This window comes from Dendrobates tinctorius, unplaced genomic scaffold, assembly GCF_039654945.1.
Source record: "Dendrobates tinctorius isolate UK_male_01 unplaced genomic scaffold, ASM3965494v1 ptg000205l, whole genome shotgun sequence".
Taxonomy (NCBI): Eukaryota; Metazoa; Chordata; class Amphibia; order Anura; family Dendrobatidae; genus Dendrobates; species Dendrobates tinctorius.
In genome coordinates, this window is record NW_027361872.1 from 5,736,608 (window position 1) to 5,756,194 (window position 19,587).

Here is a 19,587-nt window from a genome sequence, read left to right on the forward strand (position 1 = left end):
CTCTGCACCCGCCATCTCAGAGGAAAGCTCCGGAGGAGTCTGTATGTGCGCCGAGTTATCGGGAGAGACGTCCACGCCACCTGCGGACAGGAGGTCTCTCCACGGGTCCATGCAGCCCCCAGTCTATTATTTCACACTTTTAGTTTTCTTCTTCTTTCCCGTCCTCCTCGGCTCTTTCTGTTTTCTGGCGGGAGTTTCAACTTCTGGTAATTTCAGAACAATCTCATCGTCGCTGGTGTCGGCAGCATTGATAAGTGCAGTCTTCCTCCTCTCCAGCACGGACGGGGTGCACACGGGGGTCAAGTCCTGACTGGTTCACAGAGGTGTCAGCGTCGGCCGAGGACGCTCTCTGCCGCTTCTCCGCAGCAAATCCCGGGAAGTCGTAGTCGATGCCTTTCTCTGCCAGGTGTTTCCTCAGCTTCTTCTCCTTGTCCAGAAACCTCGTCGTCATTTTCTTCTCCTGCTTTGTGCTGCGCTTCATGTTGGGATGGGGATGGGGGCATACAGGATGGGGGCATCATACTAGGAAGGGGTCCAGGATGGAGGAAATTATCCCTGGATGGGGGACAGTATTACAGGAAGGAGTCAGGATGAGGACATTATTACAGGATGGGGCACATTATTACATGGGGTGGACACATATGTCTTTATAGTATCTAGAATGCTACAAGGGCTCAACATCTGTCCAATGTGCAGATGCCCCTGTCCAATGTGGACCTGGATCCAAATTGGACCGGGGCCCTTAGACTGTATTTATGCCACCGATTTTTACCAAATGATGCATTATTTGACGCAGCTCACTCCAATCCCCCAAAACACCTACCACTGATACACAAAGAAAAAACACAGTATGACAAGCGTGCAAAAATACTCTGTTGTAAAAAATATATAACAGTAGACAGCAAGTGCTAGTAAAAAAATGATAACAAAAACAGGGTATTTAGTTGACGCGCTTTTTGCAAAAAATGTATACTAAGCCACTCCACCAACTTCACGGTATACCCATCTCGGAGCAGTCCTATCTAATGTATTTAAAACCTGATCATGTAAACAGTACCTATATGAGCAGGATTCAGAAAGGTGCTCCCTGATGTGGGCACGCTGTGCAAGACTGCGCTTTATGTGCATGTCACACAAGAGAGGGGCGGAAATCTCCCAAACCTTGCATAAGCAAGATGTCACGTCTCCAACAGACTCGGGGCCCGCTGTTCCGCCCTCAGCCACTAGGAGGCGACGGACTGTCACGCCGCCCTCGGGCTCGGGGCCCGCTGTTCCGCCCTCAGCCACTAGGAGGCGACGGTCTGTCACGCCGCCCTCGGGCTCGGGGCCTGCTGTCCAGGCCTCGGCAACCAGGAGACGCCGGACTGACATGTCGTCGTCGATCTCGGGGCCTGCTGTTCCGCCCTCAACCACTAGGAGGCGCCGTGGCTCGCGCCCGAGTGAGGGCGGCAACAATGAAAGGGCTTCTGTGCAGGCGTCTACTGGACACAGACTCCGCTCCTCTGTCAGTCATGAAGGGGCTGGTGCATCATCATCAGGTCTGGTCCTGGGGGCGGTCCTGATGACATCACCAGCCCGGGAGCCTGTGAGGGACGACCTGATCCCTCAAATACCTTGGGACTGGGCTTGCAAGCCGCCGGATATATTCTTGGTTCCCCTACGTGTTACTTGTGATTGCCTATCGTTAACTCCGACCTCAGCCTGAACTCTGACTACTCTGTTGCCTGCCGTTTTGTACCTTGCATTTCTCCTGATTACTGACGCTGACCTTGGCCTGGATTCCTGACCCCTCTACTGCCTGACGATTTTGTACCTCCGCTACTCTCCCGGTTTTTGACCTCTGCCTGGACTCTCGACTCTGCCTCTGCCTGCCGTTTCTGTACCTCCGCTGCTCGCCTGGTTTCCGACTCCATTTTTGGCTCCCTTCCTGCTGTTCTATTGCGACCGTTCTGCTCTGGCACTCTGCTCCTGTTCAGACAGCGCTTCCTGGCCTCTGCAGTAAATCCAGATCCCTGTATAGGTGTAAAGGGTGTCGGTGCTACTCGGGGCGCTGTCTGTCTGCAGCCCAGACCCGCAGACGGACGCGACATTATATCCGGCCCAAATAAAACTGTCTCTTGTGTGTGTATATATATATCACACCTATATGAAGACAGTTTCTCTGAATTTTTTTTTCCTTTCCTCTCTTGCCTGAGCTGATTGTTGGACTAAAACACCTGTTACTAAGCCTCAGTATACAGCCTGGAAGATCAGTCTCACCTTCCTGCTCGAGCATGCTGCAGTTAGGAGACTCCAGGGACAAAGCTGAACGTCAGAGATCCGTACCCCGGGAACATCAGCCTCTGAGCAGCTCTGGCTATGTTTGCGCAGAGGCTCAGGTATTGCCCGCAGATGCGGCCAAAGTTTTACTACCTATTTCATTGTATGTTGGTCAGGATTCTCTGTGTTTAAAAGCCTATGTCGATAGCGGGTCTGAAGGGAATTTTATGGACTCTTTTGCTGCTAAAAAACTTGGTGTCCCACTACTGAAACTTAATATTCCAATTAAAACCACGGCTATTAATGGCACATCCATTATTTAGGAGGGGGTTAAATTTGTTACTGCTAAGATAACTATGTCAGTAGGAGCACTACATACTGAGCTTATTTCCTTTTTTGTGTTGGACAATCTATCTTCTGCAGTCATTTTGGGAATGCCGTGGCTACGTCAACATAACCCTGTCATTGACTGGCACCTGGGTGATGTGGTGCGCTGGAGTTCGCAATGCCAGGATAATTGCATGTCTGTAGCAGTAAATCAAACCAAGCTAAAAAAAACACCCCTTCATACCGTTTGCTCTCAGGGATTATGGAGATGTCTTTTCCATTATAGAGTCTGAGAAACTACCGCCCCACAGAGAGTATGATTGTCCTATAAACCTAATTCCAGATGCCCGTCTTCCAAAAGGGAGAATATTTAATCTCTCTGGTCCAGAGCGTCAGGCCATGAATGAGTACATAGCGGATAGCTTAAGAAAGGGGTTCATTAGACCATCTATTTCACCAGTTGGAGCTGGGTTCTTCTTTGTAGAGAAGAAAGATGGTGGTCTCAGACCCTGCATTGACTACCGGGAATTAAACGCAATCACTATAAAGAACCAGTACCCGCTTCCACTCATCCCTGATCTTTTTAATCAGTTAATTGGAGCCCGTTGGTTTACTAAACTTGACCTCCGGGGGGCATACAATCTAATCCGCATAAGAGACGGCGATGAGTGGAAGACAGCGTTTAATACACCTCTTGGTCACTTTGAGTACCTAGTAATGCCTTTCGGACTCAGCAATGCTCCTGCAGTGTTTCAGCACTTTGTTAATGATATTTTCAGGGACATCTGTGGTGTGTATGTCGTTGTGTACTTGGATGACATTTTGATTTACTCCACTGACCCTGTGACACATGCTCAACACGTCCGTTCAGTACTGCAGAGACTACGGGAGAACTCCTTGTTTGCTAAGTTGGAGAAATGTGTCTTTTTCGCTGAGGAGGTACAATTTTTGGGGTACATGGTCTCAGGCAGGGGGTTCCGCATGGATCCTGCCAAGATCCAACCTATTAAGGCGTGGGTGCAACCCAAATCGCTGAAAGCATTGCAGCGATTTTTGGGATTTGCCAATTACTACCGTAAGTTTATCAGGAGTTTTTCTGAGATTGCCAAGCCACTCACGGATCTAACCCGAAAGGGGGCGGACGTGACCAACTGGAATCCCGAGGCCATTCAAGCATTTTCTACATTAAAAGAATGCTTTGTGGCCAACCCGGTTTTAGTACAACCTGACTTAGACCGCCCATTTATTGTGGAGGTGGATGCCTCCGAAGTCGGAGTGGGAGCAGTGCTATCGCAAGGCACTGCAGCCCTCACTCAGCTGCGCCCATGTGCTTTTTTTTCCCGAAAGTTCTCTGCCACAGAGAAGAACTATGATATTGGGAATCGGGAATTACTAGCAATCAAATGGGCCTTCGAGGAATGGCGTCACTTTCTCGAAGGCGCCAAACACAAGGTCACCGTCATTACAGACCACAAAAACCTGACCTACCTGGAGTCAGCTAAAAGACTGAATTCCAGGCAGGCCAGGTGGGCCTTGTTCTTTTCAAGGTTCAATTTTTTAATCACCTTTCGCCCTGGCACGAAAAATGTGAGGGCCGATGCCCTCTCTCGCAGTTTTTGCCCCACACGAGCCAAAGACTGTGAACCCATTCTGATATTAGCCAATGGGATCATCGTGTCGGCAGTTTCCTTGGACCTTCTGGAGGAGATCCGTAGGTCTCCGGAACGAGCTCCCGACACTACACCCCCCAAAAAAATTGTTTGTTCCGAATTCCTTTCGCCTTCAAGTTCTTAAAGAGTCACATGACTCTGTTCTGGCAGGTCATCCTGGGCTCAATAATACCACCAGGTTGGTAACTAGGAACTTTTGGTGGCCGACGGTGGTCAAGGACTGTAAGAACTATGTTTCAGCATGTGAAGTCTGTGCCCGCGCCAAATCCACCCATAATCGCCCTGCTGGCTGGCTTCAGTCCTTGCCCACCCCTGAGAGTCCATGGACCCACATCTCCATGGACTTCATCACAGACCTGCCGACCTCAGATGGGAAAACATGTATCTGGGTGGTGGTAGACAGGTTCAGCAAACAGTGCCATTTTATTCACCTGTCTGGCTTACCTAACTCCGAAACCTTGAGCAAATTGTTCCTTGTGCACATTGTACGTCTTCATGGTGTTCCATCAAATATTGTGTCCGACAGAGGTACCCAGTTCGTCTCAAAATTCTGGAGGGCGTTCTGTAAACGTATCGGTGTTGAGTTATCCTTCTCCTCAGCCTACCACCCCGAAACCAATGGGCAAACCGAACGGGCTAATCAAGCTCTGGAGCAATACCTCCGTTGTTACGTGTCTGGACACCAGTCCAACTGGGTAGAACATCTGCCATTGGCTGAGTTTGCCTTAAATAATCGCTACCAGGACTCCATTAAAACTACCCCTTTTTTTTGTAACCTTGGATTGCATCCGCGCTTTGGGTCGTTCTCGGCTAGGATGTCGGAGCTCCCTGAGGTAGAGAAAAACATACATCGCTTGAAAACAATATGGTCTGAAGTAAATAAGAATTTGAAAGGGGCTCAAGTTAGACAGGCTTCAGCTGCAAACAAACGACGGTCCAAGGGGCCACACTTGGGGGTTGGGGACAAGGTTTGGCTTTCGACTAAAAACATCAAACTGAAAGTACCGTCTGCCAAACTGGGTCCCAGATTTATCGGCCCATATGAAATTATAGAAGTGGTTAACCCGGTAGCCTTCCGTTTGAAACTTCCGCAGTCATTTAAATTACCTAACGTGTTCCACAAGTCTCTCCTCAAACTGTATCGCTCCCCAATTCACCCTGTCCAGTCCCCTCTTCCTCCTGTTTCGGTCGGAGGGTCCTTGGAGTATGAAGTCCAGGGTATCCTTGACTCCCGCCTTGTGAGAGACTCCATACAGTATCTTATACACTGGAAGGGCTACACCCCGGAGGAGAGGTCCTGGGTCCCCGCAAGGAACATCCATGCCAAGGCATTAATTAGGAGATTTCATCTCCTTCACCCTGACAAACCGGGTTTTGAGGGTCCGGAGGCCCCTCCTGGAGAGGGGGGAACTGTCACGTCGCCGTCAGACTCGGGGCCCGCTGTTCCGCCCTCAGCCACTAGGAGGCGACAGACTGTCACACCGCCCTCGGGCTCGGGGCCCGCTGTTCTGCCCTCAGCCACTAGGAGGCGACGGACTGTCACGCCGCCCTCGGGCTCGGGGCCTGCTGTCCAGGCCTCGGCCACCAGGAGACGCCGGACTGACATGTTGTCGTCGATCTCGGGGCCTGCTGTTCCACCCTCAACCACTAGGAGGCGCCGTGGCTCGCGCCCAAGTGAGGGCGGCAACAATGAAAGGGCTTCTGCGCAGGCGTCTACTGGATGCAGACTCCGCTCTTCTGTCAGTCATGAAGGGGCTGGTGCATCATCATCAGGTCTGGTCCTGGGGGCGGTCCTGATGACATCACCAGCCCGGGAGCCTGTGAGGGACGACCTGATCCCTCAAATACCTTGGGACTGGGCTTGAAAGCCACCAGATATATTCTTGGTTCCCCTACGTGTTACTTGTGATTGCCTATCGTTAACTCCGACCTCAGCCTGAACTCTGACTACTCTGTTGCCTGCCGTTTTGTACCTTGCATTTCTCCTGATTACTGATGCTGACCTTGGCCTGGATTCCTGACCCCTCTACTGCCTGACGATTTTGTACCTCCGCTACTCTCCCGGTTTTTGACCTCTGCCTGGACACTCGATTCTGCCTTTGCCTGCCGTTTCTGTACCTCCGCTGCTCGCCTGGTTTCTGACTCCATTTTTGGCTCCCTTCCTGCTGTTCTATTGCGACCGTTCTGCTCTGGCACTCTGCTCCTGTTCAGACAGCGCTTCCTGGGCTCTGCAGTAAATCCAGATCCCTGTATAGGGGTAAAGGGTGTCGGTGCTACTCGGGGCGCTGTCTGTCTGCAGCCCAGACCCGCAGACGGATGCGACACAAGAAACTAATAGATTAAAAACACATGTGACATGCACAAAAGTGAACAGGTCAGTTGGACAGTGTTCACACCACCCAATAGACTGAAACACAAAGAAAAAACACAGTATGACAAACGTGCAAAAATACTCTGTTGTAAAAAATATATAACATTAGACAGCAAGTGCTAGTAAAAAAAGATAACAAAAACAGGGTATTTAGTTGATACTTTTTTTGCAAAAAAATGTATACTAAGCCACTCCACCAATGTCACGGTATACCCATCTCGGAGTAGTCCTAGCTAATGTATTTAAAACCTGATCATGTGAACAGTACATATATACCTTTTACACCTACCACTAATGTAAGGTTTCTGGAAGAGTTTAAAATTTGAAGCATTTTTGAAACTTGTTAAAAGATTAGCAAGTTTTTTCATACAAAAATAAAGAACATTTTAGATTTTACTCCAAATTCATGGACCACATTCGTCATTTTGAAAAATTTAGGACAAAAAATATCAGAAAACATTACATGAAAAGTGACTTCAATAAATCACAAATTATGAATCAGGCCCTAAATCAGTATTTTTAAGTGAGAAATTGAAACATTTATGCACTAAAAAATGCATCAAATACACTGTCAAAATTAGCAAAAATGCATAACAAATATCAATTAAAAAAATATATCCATATACCATGTTAGCCAGAAAATAAAAAAAATATTACATCAAAAATATTGCATGAAGATGCAGATTTCATTCACATGATATGGCAGTGTCCCACTATCCTACACTACTGGAAAGAGGTGACGTCATTATTGACATCCCTGGTACAAGTCCCTGTTCCTCTTGAACCACTGGTCTGTTTGGGGTATGGGATGAGGAGATTTGTGGTCACTTCGTTGGGATTTTTCTGCAGGAGATGCTGTTTATGGCATGGAAGGTACTGGCGCTGCGGTGGAGGAGAAGTTCATGTCTCTCCCTTAGAATCTGGATCGATTTGGTAAACTCGATTATTCCATTTGAGTGCACATTGTATCAGAATAGGGGATGCCCGGGTAAATTTGAAAAGATTTGGGATAGGTGGAATTCCTCTCATCTTACTTTCAAGGTGGAGGCATCGCATAAGAGACAATATAATGTAAGATATTAGGCTGCAAAATAGTAGTTGATGTAGCTGTAGTTGTAGTTTAGGAACTTGCTAATAGGTTTTATCTGAGTAACACGATAAGGGCTTGTGAGATTTGACTGACATACATGCTTCATAGTATACAGCCTATTCTTTGCGTGTGCTTGGTGGGCTATGTACTGTATATACCACCTAGCATATCAATAAGAGTGTGCATTTTGTTTAGTATTTAACAGTATATGGAAATGTGTATGCTCTGTATAATGCTTACTACTAGTAAATATATATGTTGTACATTTTTTGTTTTAAAGGTTAAATAAATGAATTTAAAAAAATATATGTTGCTTGAAATTCCTAGCATTGAATGGGAAAGATGTATATCTTTGTACCGTGTTAGCCAGTAGATAGAAAAATATTCAGGATTGAGAGTCCTCAGTAGTTGATACCTTTTAATGGCTAACTGAAAAGATGGTAATACATTGCAAGCTTTCGAGACTACTCAGGTCTCTTCATCAGGCTAGACTAATACAAAATCTGAAGTCATAAAAGGTATCAACTACTGAGGACTCTCAATCCTGAATATTTTTCTAGCATTGAATGATAACTTCAAATCACAGAGAGACAGAAAAGTCTGGGAGGACAAAATTATGAGGACCTTTAACACATTTAGTGCAAGAATCAGTGTGTCAGGTGCAGGCATGGCTTTTTGCATCAATTAAGGAATGTGCCTCTCAGGTCATTTGGGGGCTTCACAACTCTGGCCAAGCCCTCAATCAGGGAGCGATAAAACTTTCACACTCCTAACAATAAGCTGCCTCAATACTTACTGCCACAACTGTTTCCCCCATCCCATAATGATAGTCCTGCTTCACATCATTTGTCTTATTTTTTGGACTATTCCTACATCCAGTTGTGTATAAATATGAGACTCTTCAGATTTTGTGATAACCTGAGCCTGAGGAAGAGGCCCAAGTAGTGTGGAAACATTGCTATTTACTACCATCTTTTCAGTTAGTCATTAAAAGATATCAACCACTGAGTACTCTCAAATTTTAACATTTTTCTAAAAAAAATCTACAAAAATACAATAAATTTGGCAAACTGCTATTGGGTATTTTTTGGGGGGTACATGCACAAAAAATGCAGCTGAAGAACCACAATGTTTATACTATTTGGGAACATGCCCTAAGGGTACCTTCACTTTTTTGTGCTTTTTTTTTTCTGGGGAGTGGGGGTAAAAAACAAACACCAGATGTTTGAATCAGTAGGAACACATAAAACACAAGATACAGTTGTGGCCAAAAGTATTGACACCCCTGCAATTCTGTCAGATAATACTCAGTTTCTTCCTGAAAATGATTGCAAACACAAATTCTTTGGTATTATTATCTTCATTTCATTTGTCTTAAATGAAAAAGCACAAAAAGAATTGTCCTAAAGCCAAATTGGATATAATTCCACACCAAACATAAAAAAGAGGATGGATGGACAAAAGTATTGGTACTGTTTGAAAAATCATGTGATGCTTCTCTAATTTGTGTAATTAACAGCACCTGTAACTTACCTGTGGCACCTAACAGGTGTTGGCAATAACTAAATCACACTTGCAGCCAGTTGACATGGATTAAAGTTGACTCAACCTCTGTCCTGTGTCCTTGTGTGTACCACATTGAGCATGGAGAAAAGAAAGAAGACCAAAGAACTGTCTGAGGACTTGAGAAACCAAATTGTGAGGAAGCATGAGCAATCTCAAGGCTGCAAGTCCATCTCCAAAGACCTGAATGTTCCTGTGTCTACCGTGCGCAGTGTCATGAAGAAGTTTAAAGCCCAAGGCATTGTGGCTAACCTCCCTAGATGTGGACGGAAAAGAAAAATTGACAAGAGATTTCAACGCAAGATTGTGCGGATGTTGGATAAAGAACCTCGACTAATGTCCAAACAAGTTCAAGCTGCCCTGCAGTCCGAGGGTACAACAGTGTCAACCCGTATTATCCGTCAGCATCTGAATGAAAAGGGACTGTATGGTAGGAGACCCAGGAAGACCCCACTTCTTACCCCGAGACATAAAAAAGTCAGGCTGGAGTTTGCCAAAATTTACCTGAAAAAGCCTAAAACGTTTTGGAAGAATGTACTCTGGTCAGATGAGACAAAAGTAGAGCTTTTTGGGCAAAGGCATCAACATAGAGTTTACAGGAGAAAAAAAGAGGCATTCAAAGAAAATAACACGGTCCCTATAGTCAAACATGGCGGAGGTTCCCTGATGTTTTGGGGTTGCTTTGCTGCCTCTGGCACTGGACTGCTTGACCGTGTGCATGGCATTATGAAGTCTGAAGACTACCAACAAATTTTGCAGCATAATGTAGGGCCCAGTGTGAGAAAGCTGGGTCTCCCTCAGAGGTCATGGGTCTTCCATCAGGACAATGACCCAAAACACACTTCAAAAAGCACTAGAAAATGGTTTGAGAGAAAGCACTGGAGACTTCTAAGGTGGCCAGCAATGAGTCCAGACCTGAATCCCATAGAACACCTGTGAAGAGATCTAAAAATGGCAGTTTGGAGAAGGCACCCTTCAAATATCAGGGACCTGGAGCAGTTTGCCAAAGAAGAATGGTCTAAAATTCCAGCAGAGCATTGTAAGAAACTCATTGATGGTTACCGGAAGCGGTTGTTCGCAGTTATTTTGGCTAAAGGTTATGCAACCAAGTATTAAGCTGAGGGTGCCAATACTTTTGTCTGGCCCAATTTTGGAGTTTTGTGTGAAATGATCAATGTTTTGCTTTTTGCTTCATTCTCTTTTGTGTTTTTTTATTTAAGACAAATTAAATGAAGTTAGTAATACCAAAGAATTTGTGTTTGCAATCATTTTCAGGAAGAAACTGAGTATTATCTGACAGAATTGCAGGGGTGTCAATACTTTTGGCCACGACTGTATGCATCATCGCTTCTTTTGCTGATGGTGCCCCTTTTCTTCCCAGAGTTCAGTTTTCTCTAGCCAAGGCATATTTCTGGCCACTTTATTTCCATAAAGATGCAATGCATTCTGGTATCTTCCGTTTTGATACACTTTGTGGCATTATTTTTTCCAGACTTGTTTCTTTTCTATGGGGTTAATTTGACTATTTTTGTTGCGCTTTAAGAACAATTGATTCTATGTGGATTCTTGGAGTCACATGACTAATGAATCACTTGACCTGTGGTGTTAAAAATGCAAGGCAGGTGCTAAAACAAATAACTTGAAACCACATGAAAACCCAGACATTTAAAAAAAAAAGTTTGTGAAGGTGGCCTTATGGGCTTTTTAGGTCATAAGTAGTCTTTATTAGTGATGAGAGAGTATACTCGTTGATCGGGTTTTTCCATGCTCGAGTGTCCTCCGAGTTTTGGCGTGCTCGGAGATTTAGATTTCATCGGCTCAGCTTAATGATTTGTGGCTGCTAGACAGCTTGAATACATGTGAGGAATGCCGGTTTGTTAGGGAATTCCCACATGTATCCAGCCTGTCTACAAGTCGCAAATCATGTAGATTAGACGACGAAAACTAAATCTCCGAGCACGCCAAAATACTCGGAGGACACCCGAGCAACGACTATACTCGCTCATCACTAGTTTTTATCTTTTTAGCTCATATTCAAAATTCTCTCCATGAAGCTTCTGTTTCTTAGGCGATACACCACATTTTTCTGTTCTTGCCTGCTGTCAGTTCTAAATATTAGCTTTCTATTATTTGATGGAATACACCTTATTAATACTATGTCATGCAACGTTCCCATTTCTAAAGTTATGAAACATTTATTCAAAGTTCTAAAAACTTACAGAAATACATTTTCCAGCGACTGTATCCTGGAAACGGCAGGAATAAAATGTATCCCGGTGTTGTATATGAACCTAAAGGAAGAGATACAATTGCAAAATGAAGTCTCATGCGATTCCTCATAGTCACGACACTAATTTAATTCAGCCTGGAATACAATTAGGCCATATTAACCAATAATTGCAACGATTAGGCATTATAGGGTTACAGAACTTAGTGTATTATAGGATATATACGCAGGGAAGTGGCTAATAAAATGCCCTGCATTCCCTTCTATAATAGAGAGTATTATAATTTGGATTCCGGAATACCCTAGGTGTTATAATTACAGTATCCGTGGGACGGCTGTTAAATTCACAATGCTATCGACTAAATAATTCCCCGCATGACGGCATTATGAGAATATATATTTTATACTTTGTATTTCCAACATGATAACATGTTTGCATTCGTTTTGGAGACGTAGGCTCTGTGTGAATTATTTAAGGACTAAAAAAAGCAGAGACGGCTTGTGGCTTGTGAAGTTTTTTTTTTTTTTTCTCTACTTAAGAAACAATTAAGCCTTTTCTCAGTCAGCATGGAGTTCATAGTCTTCAGGCACAGAACTATTAAACTTAAAATACTAATATTAGTCCATTGTAAGAATGGGGATTTTATAAAATAGTGACAAAATGTGCCAGGTGCTTAATTGCCGGCATAACATTTGAGATATTCTTCATTGTTCGACTGTAATTTCAAAGATTGACATTTTAAGGTAGGAAAGTAATTGGCGCATATAGGAATTCTGATAGGTATGTAGTTTTATGGTGAAGTGCAAATTCTGGGCATTTTTCAGTTGTTTTTTTAGAGTGAGAATGAATTATTAGTATTACCATTTCATTGCTCTAATAACAATATATTGTAACACCTCCACAATATAGAGTCCACATAATATTGATTTATTACATCTGCACAATACATTAAAGCTCCTGGGCAGCTTCAAAACAATATTAACCTGCAAAACAAATCCATATCTTCAGGTTAACAGCGCTATTTTTACATGACAGGTTCCCTTTCAGTAATATTTGGAGAAAAAAAAAACACTTTTAACAATATGCTCTTCTTTGATACTTTCTGTCTTCCTATATACCTTCAATTGATGCCATCCAAAAATCTACTCCTTCTGACCCACTCTACTCGTGCACACTCGGAATGGTCGAGTGTGCATGTGCTTTGAGTATTGAGAAAAAACATGGATGCAAAAATGTTTCATATTCCTTGAGAACAAAAGGACAAGTCATGGAAATTCAACATGCCCAATCCTTTCCTAGAGATGATCAAATAGATTCATATCAAATCAAACTCTTCCTAACCAAATCTTCAAAATGTCAGAATCTGAAATTTTTGTGACTCGAAATGCAAAAATTCAGCAACAAGGTGGCCATCCGACTTAAATTTGCTGTCTTCTTTTGAGGTTCGGGCTTAAAAATTATACTCATCTTTCCTAGTCATCCTGGTGTAGCTCTCAGATCCTCCATGCTGGTTTATGTATCTTCCAGTGCTTCTTTCCTTCACCGAGGCCTGTGATTGACCGTATGCAATCACATACTGGATGATTCACATCATTGATGTCAATGACATTCTCTTCCCTACATACTGGATGGAAATGTCGAAAAGATCTGAAGACTAACACAGAGGAACAAGTAGGACAGCTGTGGCATAAGAACATGTTAGGGGCTAGGACAGGTGAATATTATAGAATGTTTATGTAATAATGTTTTTTAAACCCCTTCTTTCCCTTCTGCTTATTTTATTTTAGGTTGTGGAAAGACCTCAGAGCATAAAAAAAGTCAACGTCTTTAGATTTAGACCGTTTTCTTTCAGACTAAATTGGATCTGCTGGTCGAAATGAGCAAATCTACCAGAAATTAATTTGAAGAGATTCATGCATCTTCAATCAGGGTAAAGTAAAAAGCTTTCTACATGCAATAGTTGGCCACGGTCCCACCGGAATAGGCAGATTTGGATGACTCAAAAGCGCCACTAATCTAAGTTCCCTGCATCTAATATCATACTTACCAGCCGCCGTGTTCATCTGTTATCGCCGCCGTTCGGATTAGTCTTCTGCAGTTTATGATCTGCCTGATAGATACTGGGTTTGCTGGGCTAGCCGGAAGTCACAATTCGATTTAAGTTCCTGAGAGCCAGAATGAGATTTTCATAAACTTGCAATGAGAGCGTGTGACCGTAATCTATGACTTCCGGTCAGTCAGAAGTTGCGGTGACAAGATGACGGAATGGGAACAGCTGAAGACAGCGTCTGCTAAGTATAGTACTAGACTCAGGGATTTTAGATTAGTGGCACCACTCCAGTGCTGTAATAGAAAAAATGTTGGAGCGCTGCTTTAAATTTTTACTGTCATAATTTCTTCATAATAGCAATTATCAAAAGAAATACTACTATCTAGAGGGGCAAATGGCAGTAGAAAAAGTCCTAAATGCCTACAATGACATGCACATAGGGTTACTGTGGCTGGTGGGACCAGATTTTCCTTCATGATTCCAAAGTAAAAGCTTTAGGAAATACTGTATTGAGAATTTATATGACGTCATATTTGGCAATAAATATATTAATATATTTATATATTTTGTACTCACTTGGATACGGCAGGAGGAAAACAGGAGGCACGTTCCCTTTAAAAGTTCATGTGGGGTTTTTTTGCTTCATAAACCCCAGAAGCATAAACAGAAAGTAAACAGCCTTTAGATCAGGCATAACAAAGTACAAATGGCCATAGCAGGGCTCTGCTCTGCCAAGCATGTGGGCACAGAGAGTGGAGTAGTGTCCAGTACTCAGGCTCGGTCTGGAGCCAAACACAAAGGAGGCCTTCTCCCTCCCAACACATAGACCATGTGCCAAACAACAGCCTCCATTATGTAGGTTGTAACCACACCCAGATGTGAGGTATATGGATAGGCAGACCCACCTACTTGTCATAGTTACCCGCGACCCAGGCACAGGTGCAACAAACAAACCTCTTAGTGCTTTCATGCACTATATAAAATATTCTGTGTTACATCACAGAGACATGAGATCTCTGTGACACATAACTCCCATCGACTATGCGACCATTAGCCACACTACAATATGCAGTTGTGCTCAAAAATTTGCATACGCCAGCAGAATTTTTGCTTTCTTGGCCTTTTTTCAGAGAATATGAATGATAAGACCAAAACTTTTTCACCACTCATGGTTAGTGGTAGGGTGAAACCATTTATTGTCAAACTACTGTGTTTTCGCTTTTTAAATTATAATGACAACCCAAAACATCCAAATGACCCTGATCAAAAAATTACATTCCCCATTTCTTAATACCGTGTATTGCCCCCTCTAACATCAATGACAGCTTGAAGTCTTTTGTAGTAGTTGTGAATGAGGTTCTTTATTTTCTTAGATGGTAAAGCTGCCCACTCTTCTTGACAAAAAGCCTCCAGTTCCTGTAAATTCCTGGCCTGTCTAGCATGAACTGCACACTTGAGATCTCCCCAGAATGACTCAATGATATTGAGGTCAGGAGACTGAGATGGCCAAGCTAGAAGCTTCACTTTGTTCTGCTGTAGCCAATGATAGGTCGACTTGGCCTTGTGTTTTGGATCGTTGTCATGTTGGAATGTCCAAGTATATCCCACACTTTCCCCAAAACATCAGCGATCCACCTCCATGCTTTACAGTAGGAATGGTGTTCCTTTCCACGTAGGTCTTATTGACCTTTATCCAAATGTAACATTTATGGTTGTAGCCAAAAAGTTCAATTTTTGTCTCATCACTCCAAATTACCTTGTTCAAGAAGTTTTGAAGCTTGTCTCTGTGCTGTTTTGCGTATTGTAGGTGAGATACTTTGTGGCATTTGTACAGTAATGGCTTTCTTCTGGGGACTTGACCATGCAACCCATTTTTATTCAAGTGCCTCCTTATTGTGCATCTTGAAACAGCCACACGACTAGTTTTCAGAGCGTCCAGTATTTCAGCTGATGTTATTTGTGGGTTTTTCTTTGCATCCCGATTAATAATAATCCTGGCAGTTGTGGATGAAATTTTTGTTAGTCTACCTGACTGTGGTTTTGTTTTTACATAGCCTCTAATTTTCCATTTGTTAATCAGAGTTTGAACGCAACTGACTGCCATTATCAATTCCTTGGATATCTTTTTGTATCCTTTTCCTATTTTATAAAGTTCAACTACATTTTCCCATAGATCCGTTGACAATTCTTTTGCTTTCCCCATGACTCCCAATCCAGAAACACCAGTGGCTGACTGAAATTTACATGAGTCTATCTGGATCCCAGAAACTCACTCAGCTTTTATGCACACACACTGATTACAAGCAAACAGGTCACAGGTGAGGATATTACCTTTAGTAGCCATTCAAACCCATGTATGTCAACTTCTGTGCATGCTATCAGGCCAATATCACCAGAGTATGTGAACTTTTGATCAGGGTGATTTGGATGTTTTGGGTTGTCATTATGATTTAAAAAGAGGAAACACAGAAGATTGCCAATAAATGGCTTCACCTAACCATTAACCATGAGTGGAGAAAAATTTTAGGTGTTATTCATATTCTCTGAGAAAAGGCCAAGGAAGCAAAAATTCTGCCGAAGTATGTAAACTTTTGAGTACAAACATATATATATATATATATATATATATATATATATATATATATATATATATATATATATATATATATATACACACAGTATATATAAATTTTGTTATATAGGAAATGTCTCTTTTTTCTTTATTATCTTTTCTATATCTAGAACATATGTCAGTGATACTGTACCGACTTTACTTTTTGTTCATGGTAGACAAGATGTCTAATTTTATATTATGGTTGTATTCTGTTTAGATAAATACCCTTGATAAAGGCTTGATCAGCCGAAACGTTGGGAACTCTGTGTGACTGACAAATAAAGAAATTTGCATATCTGAGATTTGTATGCTTAAAATTACTTATTTAGCCTCAGGTTTTTATTATTACTATATATATATATATATATATATATATATATATATATATATATACACACTCACTGGCCACTTTATTAGGTACACCTGTCCAACTGTGTGTTAAGACTTAATTTCTAATCAGCCAATCACATGGCGGCAACTCAGTGCATTTAGGCATGTAGACATGGTCAAGACAATCTCCTGCAGTTCAAACCGAGCACCAGTATGGGGAAGAAAGGTGATTTGAGTGCCTTTGAACGTGGCATGATTGTTGGTGCCAGAAGGGCTGGTCTGAGTATTTCAGAAACTGCTGATCTACTGGGATTTTCACGCACAACCATCTCTAGGGTTTACAGAGAATGGTCCGAAAAAGAAAAAAAATCCAGTGAACGGCAGTTCTGTGGCCGGAAATGCCTTGTTGATGCCAGAGGTCAGAGGAGAATGGGCATACTGGTTCGAGCTGATAGAAAGGCAACAGTGACTCAAATTGCCACCCGTTACAACCAAGGTAGGCAGAAGAGCATCTCTGAACGCACAGTGCGTCGAACTTTGAGGCAGATGGGCTACAGCAGCAGAAGACCACACTGGGTACCACTCCTCTCAGCTAAGAACAGGAAACTGAGGCTACAATTTGCACAAGCTCATCGAAATTGGACAGTAGAAGATTGGAAAAACCTTGCCTGGTCTGATGAGTCTCGATTTCTGCTGCGACATTCGGATGGTAGGGTCAGAATTTGGCGTAAACAACATGAAAGCATGGATCCATCCAGCCTTGTATCAATGGTTCAGGCTGGTGGTGGTGGTGTCATGGTGTGGGGAATTTTTTCTTGGCACTCTTTGGGCCCCTTGGTACCAATTGAGCATCGTTGCAACGCCACAGCCTACCTGAGTATTGTTGCTGACCATGTCCATCCCTTTATGACCACAATGTACCCAACATCTGATGGCTACTTTCAGCAGGATAATGCGCCATGTCATAAAGCTCGAATCATCTCAGATTGGTTTCTTGAACATGACAATGAGTTCACTGTACTCAAATGGCCTCCTCAGTCACCAGATCTCAATCCAATAGAGCATCTTTGGGATGTGGTGGAACGGGAGATTCGCATCAGGGATGTGCAGCCGACAAATCTGCGCCAACTGTGTGATGCCATCATGTCAATATGGTCCAAAATCTCTGAGGAATGCTTCCAGCACCTTGTTGAATCTCTGCCACGAAGAATTGAGGCAGTTCTGAAGGCAAAAGGGGGTCCAACCCCTTACTAGCATGGTGTACCTAATAAAGTGGCCAGTGAGTGTATATATATATATATATATATATATATATATATATATATGAGCCATAATACAGCATTGTGCATGGGTTCTCACTGACATAATAGAAAAGAGGTTGCCGCTGTCCAAAATTTCTAAATTAGAAATCCTCAGCAGATCCATCTAGTTTACCTTTTATAATTGACTTTTCTCTCTTTAAGTAGGTGGAAGTACCTGGACCATATCTACTGACATTGCACTTCTCATATCGCCGCTCACCCTTAAACGTCTTTTGTTATTAACAAGAAATGCAAAGTGGTTTAAATTCCTAGCACTGTCATGTCGAATACCAAGAACATTAATCTGATTTAATAATTATTTGCTATCCCTGTGCCAAGTTGGCTCGGGTTTTTCGACTATTTTTGGAAACAAGTAGATGCAGCTTATACTGAGAAGAAGAATCTGCTGTGTACAGCAACTGCCTGTGGAAAGTGTTACTTGAAGATTATGTTTTTATTATTAATATTTTTCATTCAGAGACCTCTGGCACAGAATTTACCACTGAAATTATTGGGAGCAAGTAATGTGTTATAAGAAAACAATAACAATGATAAAAACGCAATAATGATAGCATCTAGCATTGCATAGTTCACGCAATGCTGCCTGCTCATCTTCTCTGATGTCTTCGATAGGTAACTGCTTGCTTTTTACAGAAACTGCAATCATTTATTCAACAGCGAGACTGATTTTTTTTAATAAACCGTGTGCTTCTTGTAAAAATACTGTACGCTTTACACGCTATCGTACCTTAAGGTAATGATCCTCAAACTAAGGGCAGAGACACACTGGCGAATTTTTCGTCCGAGAATCGGATCGTAAAACTTGCCCTGGCCGGCACCTCTCCTGACCTGAACTTGACAGCTGCATAGTAATCCATCACGCTGTCATGCTCAGGTCAGGAGAGGTGTCGGCAAGGGCAAGTTTTACGATCCGATTCTCGGACGAAAAATTCGCCAGTGTGTCTCTCCCCTAACAGCAATGATCATGCAATGTTAGGCTGGTTTCTCATTAGCGTTTGTGTGCGCAGCGTTTTATCCGCATACTGTAGATCCGCATGCGTTGTGCGTACATATATTTAACATTGTGTATGCAGGGACATGCGTTAACATGCTTTTGCGTACACATGCGTCATTTCGTAGTGTGCGGTGGTGTCCGGCGAACTCAACATGTTGCATTTTTTGAGGCATCAAAAATCCGTCAAATATGCGCAGGTATGTGCATGCGAATGTGTGCATCAAAAACACATTACTGTCTATGGGAACACAGTGATACAGACAAGGCGTGCACTCTGTGGATATGAGGTAAGTGCAAGATGAACCTGGAACTTAGTCCAGACTGTCATCCAGTGAAGAGAAAACAGCTGCACTCTGGGAAATTTTGATTTTCAAAGCAAAAATTTTTTTATTGAAGACACCACAGTGGAATAGTGCGTTGAGGTAATGTTTCGACCCTATGTCGGGTCTTTTTCAAACCTCACTTAAAGCACAAGAGAAAAAGAAGCAATCATAGCAGTATGAATGTGCAGGAGGAGCTAAAATGCCATATGTAAAAGTCCGGTCTGGCAGGGACCAGGCAGAGGTCCTGAGATGAGCTGGAAGCTTGGGGCAGCAAGCGCCGTCTGTGGTGTAGTGTGCTTTAAGTGAGGTTTGAAAAAGACCCGACATAGGGTCGAAACGTTACCTCAACGCACTATTCCCCGGTGGTGTCTTCAATAAAATTTTTTTTATATGGGAACACATTGGTATGAAAGAACATGAGTACGCATGCGTTCGATATGCATGCA

At 43.0% G+C, this 19,587-nt stretch overlaps 1 protein-coding gene across 1 annotated transcript in view; it reads right to left on the minus strand.

Moving 5' to 3' along the window:
* The window catches only part of LOC141057921 (follicle-stimulating hormone receptor-like), a 266,317-nt gene that overhangs the window by 72,227 nt on the left and 174,503 nt on the right, over positions 1-19,587 (minus strand). The window contains exon 5 of the mRNA XM_073554030.1: positions 11,500-11,571. Within this exon, the coding sequence (XP_073410131.1) occupies positions 11,500-11,571 (72 nt within the window). The remainder of the gene's footprint in view (positions 1-11,499; positions 11,572-19,587) is intronic.